Source organism: Schistocerca gregaria, chromosome 2, assembly GCF_023897955.1.
Source record: "Schistocerca gregaria isolate iqSchGreg1 chromosome 2, iqSchGreg1.2, whole genome shotgun sequence".
Lineage (NCBI taxonomy): Eukaryota > Metazoa > Arthropoda > Insecta > Orthoptera > Acrididae > Schistocerca > Schistocerca gregaria.
The window spans coordinates 90,230,924-90,246,819 of record NC_064921.1 but is presented as its reverse complement, the minus strand read 5'-3'; the positions used below and the strand labels follow the sequence as shown (position 1 = coordinate 90,246,819).

The 15,896-nt window shown below is 36.4% G+C and overlaps 1 protein-coding gene across 3 annotated transcripts in view; it reads right to left on the bottom strand.

The window, feature by feature from the left end:
* Positions 1-769: 769 nt before the first annotated feature.
* Positions 770-15,896, bottom strand: part of LOC126336395 (ankyrin-1-like) — a 55,859-nt gene continuing 40,732 nt past the window's right edge. For 2 of the 3 annotated variants that reach the window (XM_050000070.1, XM_050000071.1), the window contains exons 5-8: positions 1,811-2,067; positions 1,543-1,674; positions 1,207-1,401; positions 770-1,107 (exon numbers count right to left, since the gene is read on the bottom strand). In XM_050000070.1, the coding sequence (XP_049856027.1) occupies positions 838-1,107; positions 1,207-1,401; positions 1,543-1,674; positions 1,811-2,067 (854 nt within the window). In that variant the 3' untranslated portion in view covers positions 770-837. The remainder of the gene's footprint in view (positions 1,108-1,206; positions 1,402-1,542; positions 1,675-1,810; positions 2,068-15,896) is intronic. The other variant, XM_050000072.1, reaches the window with a different exon arrangement.

Here is a 15,896-nt window from a genome sequence, read left to right as displayed (position 1 = left end):
GAGAGAGAGAGAGAGAGAGAGAGAGAGAGAGAGAGGGGGGGGGGGGGAGAAAAGAAAAACTTAATCTGTTAATTTATTTGGGCTATTGACAATATTACAGTTGTGTGAGTGTATTCAATTACTTGTAATTCTTCTTGACAAAATGTTTTGTTTCCTCATCACTGGAAACTTCAGCTCACATATTTGTTCATAACTGCACCTTCTTCAATTGAGACCAAAGAAATGATTTCTTCAGACATGCATCGATTTCATCTGCTGAAGCTGATTTTTGGAATAACTGGAATGTTTGCCCCGAATTTCCAGATGTGCAAGTAATTACAGATTACCTTGAAGATCTCGAATATTCTTGAGTCTAATTGAAGATTCTATAACTTTTAGAATGTTCTACAATATTCTCTAACATTCCAAGTTGCTTTACCATTTTTGCATAAGAAGTCCATTGGTGTGATGTCCTCTTTTGACACCCATATTTTAAACCAAAAGTTCTTCACGATTGGGGAATGGAGGGCTAGCATACTATATAACCCCCATGGGGCTGTGGGAGAGTGTGGTTGGCCGAGTTATAGTGGCATACATGGACAAACCATGGTTACATTGTTGTCACAACAAATGCCCTCTTTAGCAAACCATATCTTCATAACTAGCCCCTGCAGTTCCAAAACAAAATCTTCTTCACAGATGGGGGATGGAGGGCTACTACACTACACAACCCCTTGGGGCTGCAAAATTTGCTTGTGAAGTTTTGGCAGCACAAACAGACATAGCACAATTACTTTTATTATATTTATTGATTAAAATATTTGTTAAATTAAATGAAATATGCAACAGTGATAAATGTTAATTATTTCTTTCTTTGTGACTGTGGGTTGAAGACAGCCTTACAGGATTTAAGAAACGCACAGCTCTCATCTTCTCTACAAGTTCAGGATGACCATACTGTTTAGCTGTATCTCGGGGTGTACGGCCATGGTGGTCTTTTACTTTTGTATCAGCTCCTGATGCTACCAGAAGCTCAACAATGGGCTGATTGCCAATCTGCGCAGCAACATGTAGAGGTGTCTGCCCATTGATAGTGTTGCGCATGTTTACACTTGCCCCACGACGCAACTGGAAAACAATATTTGTCTCTAAAGTGACAAGCTTTACAAAACTACTCAATTTTTTAGTTGATTATACATGTAGCTTTGAAAGTAACACCATGACTACCAGCATTTTTATTGCATCAATACTTGATTTTGTGTGTGCTGATAGAATAGCTTCAGAAAGCAGACTCATTCCTTGACTGTTAATGCAGTTGATATTTGCCCCATTCTTCAGAAGAGCATATGTGACAGGTGGATTTGGGGATGTAATGACTGCTGTACATAGTGCATGCTCCCCAAATGTATCCATAGTGTTGACCTTAAAAAAAGAAAGCATTTGATAGTACCACTATCAAAATTTGAGTAGATCTTCTGCTAAAATTTATCAATAATTTTACTAAAAGTTTATTATCTCTTTATAACCATCTAAGAATTTAGATACTGAAATGAAGTTACTTACTCTTGCACCATAAGATATCAATATTTTTACAATACCAGATTTCTTTTTAAAAACAGCCAAATGTAAAGGCGTCCTGCCAAAAATGTCCGTACAGTTCACATTTGCTCCTTTGTCTAATAGTTTTTTCATAATCTAGAATCAAATAATCCAGAAAAATGTGGATTTCATGTCTCATGAATATCAACATAGTATGGTAGGGAGGGAGCTTTTCATCAATGACTTAAAATTAGTAAACACCTTGTTTAATAGTAACAGTTCATATAGTTACCAATTTATGTTCATTTTGTGTGGCAATCAGAAGTGCTGTGTCTCCAAACAATGTTTTCGAGTCAATATACTTGTTGCTGTGTTTGAGAAGAATATCGAGCATTTCTTCATGACCTTTCTCTGCAGCTATATGCAGTGGTGTCAGCATATCTTCATAATGACAGTCAATGTTTGCACCTTGTTTCAAGCACCATTTCACCATTTTAGTATTTGCATTTATTGAAGCTTCAAGAAGGTTTTCATCTATGGGATCTTTCACTGTGTTAATAGATATTAAAATTGGTAATTATATTCTTCAAAAAATTGCATATATATCTAAATATTTACATTCTTAGAATTTATTTAAAGTGATATGAAGGACAATAAAACTGTGAACTCAAAAGAATTTCAAGCAGCAAGGTGATTTAATTAAAGACGAAGACCAAATACAATTACATCACACACATTCAGACAGGCATCACATGTACCACTTAGGGAGGCAAATTTCAGTGAGAAAATCTTTAAAAAAGTGCACAAAACCAATTACAGATCCATTAGGTCACTGGAAATCAATAATTACCCTATCTGTAATGGTGTATCAACAGTATAAGGAAAAGTATGGATTACTATTCACTTTGAAGATGACACTTTGAGTTGCAGAGAGGCACAATGGAAAGACTGCTACACATTTAGCTTTCTGCCAAATCTTTCTTCAGAAAAGGAAACACACACACATTCGTTCACACAAGCAAGCATGCCAGTAAGATAACAGATGCCAGTGTCACATAATAATGTGTCACAACTGTGGCACTGTTGTCTGCTGAACATGTGTACTGTGGGGACTTTACCAAGAATTTTCCAAAAAGAGGAGAGAAACTTCCTGACAGATTAAAACTGTGTGCCAGACTGAGACTCGAACACAGTTTCAATCTGCTAGAAAGTTTCTTATGAGCACACACTCCACTGCAGAGTGAAAATCTCATTCTGGAAACATCCCTCAGGCTGTGGCTAAGCGATGTCTCCACAACATCCTTTATTTCAGGAATGCTAGTTCTGCTGGTTCGCAGGAGAGCTTCTGCAAAGTTTGGAAGGTAGGAGACAAGGTACTGGCAGTAGTAAAGGTGTGAGGATGGGGCGTAAGTCGTGCTTGGGTAGCTCAGTTGGTAGAGCACTTGTCCGCAATAGGCAAAGATTCTGAGTTCGAGTCTCGGTCCAGCACACAGTTTTAATCTGCCAGGAAGTTTCATATCAGTGCACACTCCACTGCAGAGTGAAAACCTCATTCTTCAAGAAGAGAGAAAACTGATTTGGAAATATGAGTGCCAATACAAGCCATTCACAAAGAAACAATTAAGGTTCCACATTAATCCTTACAAAGATTTTACGGTATGTTTATTGAATGAAAAGTTGAAAATTAGTATTCTAAAAATAAGACATTTGAATAATGCAGTGTAGAAGGGGAAGGAGTAAGTATAATAAGACCCTGACTAATGTGTGTGGATTCAGGTGATGTAATGATACAAGAGAAGAAAGTGAATTTAATAACAACTATGAATGAAATAAAGAACATTTTAATATTTGTGATAAGTAATCTTCAATGGATATAATTTAAATGTTAAGCATAAAAGACTGAAACCAAATGCTATTGGCCACAGATGGACTTTGGACTAGGATAGCTGGTCACATGACATGCTGAGCTGTGAGCATGCAGAGGGGTTTCAGGGCCGTTTATTGTTATTGTTATTTATTGAGCATCCATTTTTGGGATATGTGTGTGTGAGTGAGTGTATACCTGTCCTTTTTTCCCCCTAAGGTAAGTCTTTCTGCTCCCGGGATTGGAATGACTCATTACCCTCTTTCTTAAAAACCACATCCTTTCGTCTTTCCCTCTCCTTCCTTCTTTTCTACTGAAGCAACCAGGGGTTGTGAAAGCTTGTAATCTGTGTGTGTGTTTTTTTGTCTCTGTCAACATACCAACGCTTTTGTTTGGTAAGTTACAGCACCTTTGTTTTTAGATATATGTATCTTATACTATGATATAGGAGTTGTCAAGTTACATTATATGAGTGTGTTATTATACAGTAAATTAATAACATAGGCCTACAGTGGTAAAACATATATAAATATACATCTTGTGCAGCATACAGTAAAGAATAACAAAACAAACAATAATTAATTATTTATAGTGCATACTATTTTCATACATTTGTTTTTCAGATATGACTTATCATTGTCATTGACCACTATAGTAGAGAATAACAGAACAAACAATAATTAATTAATTAATTATAGTATGTACAGGCAGAGCATTTTCATACATTTGTTCAAAAATGAATTATCATTATCATTGACCACTATGAATACAGAACAAACAATAATTAATTAATTATAGTGTGTACAGGTAGACTATTTTCATACATTTGTTCAATACTCTGTAACACTGTAAAAACATTCTCTTAATAACATTTTTTAAGCTCTTTTTTAAAAATGTAAAACTTTTCTATGTTTTTGATGCTTAAGGGAAGAGCACTAAAGTTTTGTGTGTTTCTCTGTGGAAATCATTCCTGTGCCTTGTTCGGTAGTCATGGCACTCACTATTTAAAGAAGAAAATTGGGGGGGTGAGATTTGAAAAAGCAGATACTTTTGTAGATATATAAAGATGAAAGCGACATTATTTGAAATTCTATGAAAATTTCCCTGCAGGGCTCTCTTGGTGCAGCCCCTTTCATTATTCTTAATGCTCGTTTTTGAATAATGCCAGGGATTGTGGTCATGGGTGTGAGGTGTGAATAAATGTGTGCTTGTTTTCTTTTCTGAAGAAGGCTTTGGCTGAAAGGTAAACATACAATGGTTTTCTCGTTGTGCCTGTCAGCAAATTAACGTGTCATCTTTAAAGTGAGCAGCAATCTATCCTTTTCATCATATTGTTGATGTTTCAATCTGGAGTTTCCCTTATCTATTACACCTTACAAGAAATTCACTGTATGCAGCTCCAAACAACAAACTTAGTTTTTATGTGACTCTTAGCCTGGTAACATCAACATTCTACAACTGAGTGTCATGTCAAATCTTTATAACTGTCTCCTCAATATGACACCTGTAACAAGCCACCGGTAATGTGTCATTCGATGTACACTAGTAAAGTAGATCTATAAAATGAGTGTTTGTGTGGTTTGTTAATCAGAAACCACATATTTGATTTGTATAGTGCTCATTATCTTTACATGTATGGGGGAAGTGTTTATGAAACAGCAAAGTTTACTGAGTAGACCTTAACATAATATGACTATTTGGAGAGTGATTATATGATGTACATAATTTTTTATTTAACTGTCTTCATTGCAAAGTTTTTTGATCAGAATTATTTGTTTCACTGGTGCAACAACTATCTTTAGAAGCTTCAATGGAAGTAAAAGAAAAAAACATTACTGTCTACTGCATTAAGAGGCTAAAAAACAGAAATTATAATGTAAAGAAAATACACGTCTCATTCTGTTGCACTGCAACAAGTCATAACCATGTAAAATTAACATGAGTAAAAGTTGCCCTGCATGCTTCAAGCCATATATAAGGAATAAAAATGCTATCACAGAGGTTACTGATGCATGCATAATGTATAGATAATTGTACAAAGTAATTTAAAAAGCTTCATTTAGAAGTACAGCTTTTAAAAATATTATTAGTTATATGCAAATGAGCAAAAGTTTATTTTTATATTTAGCATATAAAAAAATGGTTCATATGTTTACATTTAAAATAACTGAGTAAAACTGGCTATAAATTTCATTTCAGAACCCTACTAAACTAAGGGAAAAACCACAGGTTTGTCATGGAACTGCAAAGAAGCTGAGAGGGTGGGAAAAGTAATCTGCCACAAGGTAACATATCAGTTTTTCCTATCTAATACTCTTGCCAGTAAAAATCACCAAGAAAAAAGACTAAACTTAACATGTGTCAGTATATCCCAGCTGAAAAAAGGAATTTCTTTCAGAAACTACCAAGTCAGTAGTATATCAGCATGTCTTCTGGCAAAATTGATATAAGCAAGTTAGACAGGTCCATGCATACCAGCCTTGGTTGTCATTTAAATCACAGTGGGAGAAAATTTTTGGTTGAATAAATTTGCCATTTAGCAAATTTGAGTCACAACAGGCATAATATAGAACAGTCCAAAGTACTTTGGACAAATGTGTCATAAAGAAAGATGCGATGTCTTATAAAAAGGGTGAAAGACATTTTTAGGGAAGTAGACTGTATCACAAAAAAATGTGATGCAGAATTAAATTGCAAATACACATTGAAGATTGTACACCAGAATGTACAGTAATTAACAAACAAAGTTGGTGAAATAAATATACTCCTCAACAGAGAAGGGAAAGATGTTTCAATTTTATGTTTTTGTGGGCATTGGTTACAAAACGAGTATTTTCAATACTTAAAAATATTGCATTTTAAACTTGCAAATTGCTTTTATAGAATGGAATCAAAACATGGGGGAACTTGTATATATGTAGCCTCTGTTTGCAAACTTGGTTGTGAAAGAAAGAGACTTTGAAATCTCAGCTGTTGAGTTAATTTCTGAAAAAAACAAAAACTATTATTTTATGTGTGTATAGGTCTCCTGTTAGCAACATAAGTGTTTTTTCCCCAGAAAACTGGACCTTGCTTTAGGTAAACTTAAGACAACTGGTAAAACAGTGGTACTATGTGGAGATTTTAGTGTTGACTTCCTGAGCCATAGCCCTCACAGGGACAAGTTATTAAATATACAAAAGCCTACAATCTTTGTCTGACTGTTAGTTCTCCAACACATGTAACAAAAACTAGTGTCACTCTCCTTGATCAGGTATATGTAAACATGGACAAGTGTACATCAGAAAACTTTGATACTGGCTATAGTGACCACCTTTTGCAATTACTAACCACAAAATATTATCCATAAAAGGACTTATAGTTCAAAAATTATTGAATACTTACAGTATCTAATCAGTAAACAATCTCTGAGAGAAGTATTTGATACCTCTATTCCCAACAAAAAGATGGAATTTTTTTGAATGTTTTCAAGCATAACTTTGACATAGCTTTTCCACAAAGGAAAGTGATTTCCAAAAGCACAGATATATTCAAAAACTGGATTACATCAGGCATTAGAGTACCTTATAAAAGGAAGTGGGAACTTTTTCTGCAGTCTAAAACTGACAACAATCCAGAATTTCTTAGTTATTTCAAAAAATACAAGCTAGTTTTGAAACGTGTCATAAAAGAGGCAAAAATTCAGGAAAATGACAAATATAATATGAAGTCATGCAATAAAACCCAGTCCATGGTGAAAGCTGTACAGGATCTTATGGGGAAGAAGACATCTCACAAAAATATTGTGATATCACATGATGGCAAGAATGCCACTGACCCTAGGGCAGTTGCAAACATTTTCAATTCTTATTATGCAACTGCTGCTGGAAAATTATTGAAGGAAAAATTTGGAAATCCTCTTAATACAACATGGAAAGAACTTTCATCAATTGAAATAAATAATATATTCACGTTCCTCTGTCCAATAGGCCCAGCAGCGTTCCTAAATACCATTAATTCACTGAAGAGTAATTATTCAACTGGAATTGATGATATTCCGGATTTTATTATAAAAATAACAGCAAGACAAATACTTTCACCTTTATTGAGCATATGCTATTCATCCTTATCATAAAGTGTCTTCACACAGCAGCTGAAAATGGCAAAGGTATTATCCCTATATAAAAAAGGTGATCAATATATGGGTAACTATAGGCCTGTGTCTCTTCTGTCAGGGTTTTCATAAATTATTGAGTGAATTTTCCTTTTGAAACTAACCACATTCTTCGACAAGAATAATATTATTTCTGGATGACAAAACGGCTTTAGACCACAGTGATAATTTGAAACAGCCACTTTGAATTTGATAAACCTTGTCTTAAATGCAGTGGACAACCACAGAAATATCTCAGGTTTATTCTTGGACCTAACAAATGCTTTTGATGTGATTGATCATTCTGTGCTCCTGAGGAAGCTTGAACGGTATGGTGTAAGAGGTGTGCCAAATCAATGGGTTAAATCGTATTTGCAATATTGCTCTCAGGTAACTGAAATTAAGTACATGTAGGAAATGAACTCCAGCTACACCTTTCACAACCATGTTGACTAATTCATGGTATTCCACAGGTCTCCATTTAAGTCCCTTCCTTTTTTGGTATACATTAGTAATTTCCCATCACACATTAGTGATTCTGAACTAGTGCTGTTTGCAGATGACACCAGTCTATTGACTGAAGGGAATAAAGAAGAAAATCTTACTACATCTCCAAAAGATATAAACAGGCAAATATTTCATCCCCAAAAAATGGTACTCATGATTTCCACACCAATAAAAATAAAAATGTGATACAACCCATAATATGTATAGATAACCAAAACATTAGTGCTGTCACCGAAACTAAATTTCTTGTGATTCATATCCAGGAAAATCTTAAATGGAGCACTTGTATCACATCCCTAAATTCAAAACTAGCAAAACTGAACTATGTAGTAAGAATTCTTTGCAACAACACTAGTTGTTAGGGCTGTATACTTTGCTAATGTGCATTCAATACTGAAGTATGGTATCATTTTCTCAGGAAATACACCAGGCAATAACAGTTTTCAGGAAACAAAAGGCAATTATAAGAATAGTGAAACAAGCCTACCTTCTGAAAAACTGCTACTATTCAATCTCACAGTGTCTTATGAAAGAAAAAATGTAATTTTTATCTTTAACTGTATAAATAAGCTATAATTATACAGTATTTTGCCAGCTGGTGTAGCCGAGCGGTTCTAGGCACTTCAGTCTGTAACCACACGACTGCTATGGTTGCAGGTTCGAATCCTGCCTTGTTGGGCATGGATGTTTGTGATGTCCTTAGGGTAGTTAGGTTTAAGTAGTTCTAAGTGCTATGGGACTGATGACCTCAGATGTTAAGTCCCATAGTGCTCAGAGCCATTTGAACCATACAGTATTTTACAAAATTTTTAATTATTAACTTTATAGATCCAATTTGTTATAAAAATTTAAATAATGTACGATTGACATTTGAAAAACCAATAGATAAAACAGTACAATATTCTGTGTATGACATATGTTCTGAAAAAGAGATTTATAATGACAAATAAAGAAAATAAAGAAAATGTAATGCTGGATGTACATGTTTAGTGAAATTGTAACTGGAGTTGTACCAAATTTTTCAACATCTTCTGCTGGTGACTGAGCAGTTTTGTATTTGAATAAACATTATGAGCTTTTACTAGTGTTGTATTTTCTCAAAATAAACTTTCTATTTCTGTAATAAGTACCGCAGAAAAGCCATTGCGTTTCAGCAGTACAAGGTTGTAAATGCCTAGATAAAACATTCTTTCGTCCAGGAAAATTGTAATAGACAAGGGAAGCAACTGTGTAATAACTGTTTGTGTACAAACTGTTACAGAAATATGCAGAATTGTTTTTTACCTTGTATTTGCTGCCTGCATTAAGTAAGCCCAAATAGGTCAACATAAAACAGATATTTTAGTTACAGACCTTTTTCAGTTACAGTGTTGTTTAGTTGAATGATTCAATTGTCTTTCATATAAGGTTCTTCTTCCTATTGTCCAGCACTTTCATTCTCTCACTCTGCTGTTATTTTTGTCCCAAGGCGAAAATTCTTCCATGTTTCTTCTCTTTATCTTGAAATCTTTGAAATTTTTTATTTCGGTTCTGAATTTTTCTCTGTTTTGAATATTTTCTTTACTTATGCTGATCTCTAATTAGGTGTTTCATCCATTTACTTTTGTTCCTTTTGTTATTGAAATACTCGGAGATTCCTTTAGCTAATCTATTGTCCTTCATTGTTTTCACATATCTAAAGCAACAGAGCCACCTTCCCGACATTGTGTCTGTGAGTTTGGGATATTTGTTATAGATTTTCTTGTTGTTTCTTAATTTGTAGTCGCCATTCTTGTTTACGGTGGATCCCAGAATGTTTTGGAGGATTTCTCTCTCCTTCATCTCCATTTTTTCCTGTTTCACCAACATTCAATGTGGCAACACACACAACTGCATAGAGCATTTGTGGTTATTTAGTGTACAGTATTCACACTAATGCACATTGACTTTATTGTAGATGTCGTCAGAGAATTGATATGCCATCTTCTGTGATTTGGCATAGTTTATCTATATGATCAGTCAATTAGTTGAAATGATTTCTATGGGCTATTTAAATTTTTGAACTTTATTAATTTTTCTGTTTAGGAAAAAGTCCGTTTTTTTGCAATGCTTCTTCCACCATCAAACTTTTGGAATCTGTTCACTGCTGTCCATTGTTTTATTCATATCTCCATTAAAATCCAGCTCTTAACAGCACATATTTTTTGTGATGTATCAAACCTCAAATGTAGTGGGGACACAATTGCAATGTTAATTTAATTTTAAAATCTGTCATCCTCTTCATCAATGTGATGGTTCGAGTGTGCTGTGAATCATTTCCAAACTTCTTCATCTATGATAATCAGTGCTGAACACATTTCACTTATTACAAATAATTCATCAACTAGTACTATGAAACAGCCTAAGAAAAAGGAAACTTTCTCAAATATTTCGTTAAATCAGTCCACTATCAGTATACACCAATTCTTGAGGCACTGTTACTTTGGAAAGTCATGCATGGCACAAACAATTTTTAATCATTTCATGCATCACCAAATTACATTCAGATTGCAACACATGTAATCCAGCTAATAAACTGGCGGAGAAATCTTAATTTACTTCAATTGCAGGTAAATATTTTAGGAGTGATCACTTTTCTTGCTAAAATTTGAAGTTTGTATAAAATATTGATCACATGTCTGCAAAAAACTTGTGGTGTTCAGTAGCAAAAACATAAGCTTTATTAATTTTAACATAACATGTATGTGAGCCAGACAATTCTCAGCAGTAATTGCAGTTGATACTCTTATCATAAATTGAAAAATGGTAGGATATACACTCTCTGTCAAGTTCACATTTGGGGCAGAGGGGGGGGGGGGGGGGGGGGGGCACCACAGATCATGCAGCCAATCTGGAGATGCAAGCAATTCAAAAATCAGCAAAAATCTACTCTCTGCAGTTTCTGTGCTAATTTCAGAACAAATTAATGTAGGGTGATACAACTTTATGCAGAAAACACAAAGACAGTTTTTTGCTGTTCTTCAGTTTTCTGCAACCCCTGATCACCTGCTTAAACAGAGTTTATTTTTTTAATATACAACAGAAGCAGCTTTATGCCAGTGATGGAACAAGTGGTATGCCAAATATTTATTTAATCAAATAATAGAAAATCTAGGATGGAATGTAACAATACGAGAGAAGGAAAGTTGCTGCTCACCATATAGCAGAGACGCTGAGCTGCGATAGGCACAATAAAAAGATTCACACAATCATAGCTTTCGGCCATTAAGGCCTTTGTCAGCAGTACACACACACACACACACACACACACACACACACACACACACACAAGCAACTTGCACACACATCTGCAGTCTGAGAGAGCTGAAACTACACTGCGAGCAGCAGCACCAGTGCATGATGGGAGTGGCGACTGGGTGGGAGTAAGGAGGAGGCGGGGGCAGGAAGGCGAGGGATAGTATGTTGGGAGTGGCGGACAGTGAAAAGACTGGGTGTGGTGGTGAAATGATGGCTGTGTAGTGCTTGAATGGGAACAGGGAAGGGGCTGGATGGGGGATGACAGTGACTAATGAAGGTTGAGACCAGGAGGGTTAGTGGAAAATAGCATATATTGCAGGGAAAGTTCCCACTTGCACAATTCAGAAAAGCTGGGTTTGGTGGGAAGGACCCATATGGCACAGGCTGTGAAGTAGTCATTAAAATGAGGGATGTCATGTTTGGCAGCATGCTCAGCAACCGGGTGGCCCACTTGTTTCTTGTCCACAGTTTGTCAATGGCCATTCATGTAGGATGTACGGGATAGGTCTGGCATCTAGGTCTGTTACAGGGCTATGAGCCATGAGGGAAGCCCTTGAGAACAGATGTTGTGTAGGGATGGCTGAGAATATTGTGTAGGTTCAGAGGATGGTGTTACACCACTGTGGGAGGGGTGGAAAGGATAGTGGGCAGGACATTTCTCATTTCAGGCCACTACGAGAGGTGGCTGAAACCCCTGCCAGAGACTGTAATTCAGTTGCTCCAGTCGTGGGTGTGACTGAGTTATGAGAGGAATGCTCCTCTGTGGCTGGGTGGTGGGACTTCAGGTGGTGGTGGGAAACTGGAAGGATAAGGCAGGGAGAATTGTTTTTGTACAAGATTGGGAGGATAATTACAGTCTGTGAAGGCTTCAGTGAGACGTTTGATATATTTCGAGTGGGACTGCTCATTACTGCAAATGTGATGACCATGGGTGGGTAGGCTGTATGGAAGGGACATCTTGGTATGGAATTGGTGGCAGCTGTCCAGGTGGAGGTATTGCTGGTGGTTAGTAGGTTTAATATGGACAGAGGTACTGATGTAGCCATCTTTGAGGTGAAGGTCAACATCTAGGAAGGTGGCTTGTCAGGTTGAGTAGGACCAGGTGATGCAAATGGGCGAGAAGTTGTTGAGGTTCTGGAGGAATATGGATAGGGTGTCCTCAACCTTGATCCTGATTGCAAAGATGTCATCAACAAATCTGAACCAGGTGATGGATTTAGGATTCTGGATTTTTAGGAAGGATTTCTCTAGATGGCCCATGAATAAGTTGGCATAGGATGGTGCCATGTGGATTCCCATATCCATACCTTGGATTTGTTTGTAGGTAAAGCCTTCAAAGGAGAAGTAATTGTGGGTGAGGGTATAGTTGGTCATGCCGACGAGGGAGGAGGTTGTTGGTTTGGAATCCGTCAGGCGGTGAGAAAGCAGTAAGGCCATGAGCATTAGGGATGTTAGTGTAAAGGGAGCTGGCATCAATAGTGATGAGCAAGGCACTGTTTGGTAAAGGGACAGGAACTATCGAGAGTTGGTGGAGGAAATTGTCGGTATCTTTTACGTAGGAGGATAGGTTACAGATAAAAGGTTAAAGGTGTTGGTCTATGAGAACAGAGATTCTCTCAGTGGGTGCACAGTAACCGGCCACAATGAAGCGTCCTGGATGGTTGGGTTTATGGACTTTAGGAGGCATGTAGAAGGTGGGAGTGGGGGTAGTGGTAGGGATGAGCAGAGAGATGAGCTCTGGGGAGAGGTTCTGGGATGGGCCTATGGATTTGAGGACTGCTGGATTTTTGGAATGGGGTCACTGTGGCAAGGTTTGTAGGTGGATATATCTGACAGCTGCCTTTTCTGTTGTGTCCATCTGCAACTGAGCATTTCTGCTATATGATAATGCAGCTTCACATATTTCTGGCTCACAACTGTTTCATTACATGTTCCCTTGACCAAGTCTGCCCCACTACTCCTTGCATGTGCTCTTGTAAGTAAAACTGCTTTTGCAACATGACAATGCCCTGTTAGCTGGAAAAGGCAGGAGAGTACAGAAAGTTCTAGAGAGTAAGGCTTGCCAGCTAGCACTTGTTGCTATATAGCTCACTGACAAGAATATCGATCATAATATCTTTACAACCCCACTTTTTACTGTTTTTGCAAAATGCAAAATTTGTCAAAAATAATGGCTCAAAACCTTATGAAATTTACAGAAACCACATCTGTATCAAAATACAACACTAAATAACAATATACTTGATCCATTGTCAATGAGTTTGCTACATTTTTCAACCAACAGAGCAACACTGCCAACTCTTTCACATACTAAAATGTAACAACAATTTACGGCTTTGACTTCAATTGATTTAAGCTACATAAATAAAAGCAGATATTATTAGTATCAAAATGTCACTCAATTATGAAACACTAAATAGCACATAAATTGAATAATGACAAGTATATAGAAAGTTATAACATTTTGAAAAACTCAGGAAATCCATAGTTGTGGATTACGTAAATACTGAAAGATGGGCCTTGTGTGTAATTTTGTTCAATTAGTCATGTCAATTATCTAAACCTCTATATATGTTGTACATCAAATGTAAATAAACAAGAATTCAATGTTCAGGCAAAATTTTAGAGAACACAAGAGTGTAAATAACCAAGATTAGCGCATTAAACACATAATTAACACATGTTGCAAGCATAAACATTGGTCATAAATCTACAATTTATTAAACAGTCACTGCACAGAAACAACCTAAATACAAAATCAGTCACATTTATAATTTTTCCCTTTTCATAAATCCTGTCAGAATGTTCCTGGATAAAATATTATTACTAAGCAAGATTTGCATAAACAACAATGAATTAGGCTTAATAATATTGTTTGTAAAAGTCTCTGCTGTAAAAGAAGCAAAAGTAAAAACACTCATCTGAATTATTAAACACCTTTTTTAAACACTGCACTTTGTTTATGTTCACTGCTCTCACTAACACCTGAAATTCTAATTGTACTGGAAAAACTGGTGAGTGAGTAGGTGCAGGGAATGGAACTTACCATAAAGAAGACACGTTAAGTTGCAGACAGTCACAATTAAAATACACCTACATAAGCTTTTGGCCACAGCCTTCATCAGTAAAAGAGAAACACAGACAATTAATACACACAATCTAGCACACCCCACACATACCTGACCACCAACTCCAGCATCTTGGGTCAGAATGCAGTTGTTTGCAATTTGACATGTTTTCTTTATAGTAAGTAGCAATCTATTGTTTACTTGATTGTTGATATTCCCACCTGGAGTTTCCATTGTTTGATACCCAGAAGATGGACAGGCCCAAAAAAGATACATTCCATAGTGAGGCAGATGGAAGAAGGAGCAGCTAACTAGGCAGAGTCCCTGAATTTAGATAGTATGATGTACAATGAGTTTCGAAAAGCTTTCCTAGATAAAGTGCAAAAAGTCAAGGATGAACTGGGACTAAATACATACAATACACAGTTGTGTGAGTCACTAGTTGGTGTGCTGCAGAAGTCACTAGAATTAAATAGATATTTTGATCCTCCCAGTGTGAGAGAAAACATTAAGATGGGTAATGAACAGAATATCTGTGTGAAATACAGGTAAGGCATATGGTCTTATGATGAAGAAAGCAGGGCAAGCAAAACTGATTTCAAAATGCATAAAAGAAAGAGCAAAACAGTGAATACAGTGGCAAATGGTCAGCAATACAGTGGTATGACAATAATCCGCATCACAAAGCATAGGACGACTGACAGCAAGACAGCAGAGGTAGCTACATGAGGGAAAATTATGAACAATGCAGTGGGGGCCTCATCAGATACAGGCTTTCCCCTGCATGAACAGGAGATGAGAGAACTAATGAATGAAGCAATGTATAAAGAATATCGTGAGAACTCTGGATGGTAGTGCAAAATCTTGATATGTAATGGGAGACAATAAATCATGCTGACATGAGAGGAAGAGTTGTGTAAACCCTGACATGAAAACAGCAGAGAGAGAAATGAAAATCAGGAAAACATAGCTTAGTTTGCTCCCACTACTCCTTGTGTGCTCACTACAAACTTCATTGTTGTCTGAACACAACAATGATCTGTCCACAAGAAAAAGTGAGAGACTACAGAAAGTTCTAGAAGATAAGCCTCACAAGCTAGCACCTGTTGCTATGTAGCTCACTGTCAAGGATATCAATTGTTGTATTCTTACAAAAGCCACTTGAACTTTCCATAGAGTCTGCAGCATGCAGTTTTTCTGTAGTTAAATGTACCTTTACCTTGTAATTGTTTATTTAGTTTGGTTTACAATGATTAAACTAGATTAACTGTTCATTAATAGTGGTAGCATAGTGCTACAGTTCGCAAGAAATGCTTTAGAGAGGCTGTGTCATGATTCAAACAGTTTTTTTCACTGTGTATTTGCACTATATGGTATATGCTTGTGAGTATTTTTTCTTTAGTTTCAGGTTGATGCTAAGACTTCCAGGAATATTTTTTGGTGTTGGTTTGGGATAGTGTGATTCTGAGTGTGTTGGATCATGCTTGATAACTGTCTTTGTGCATATTTTGGCATTCCTGGAAAATGGTAG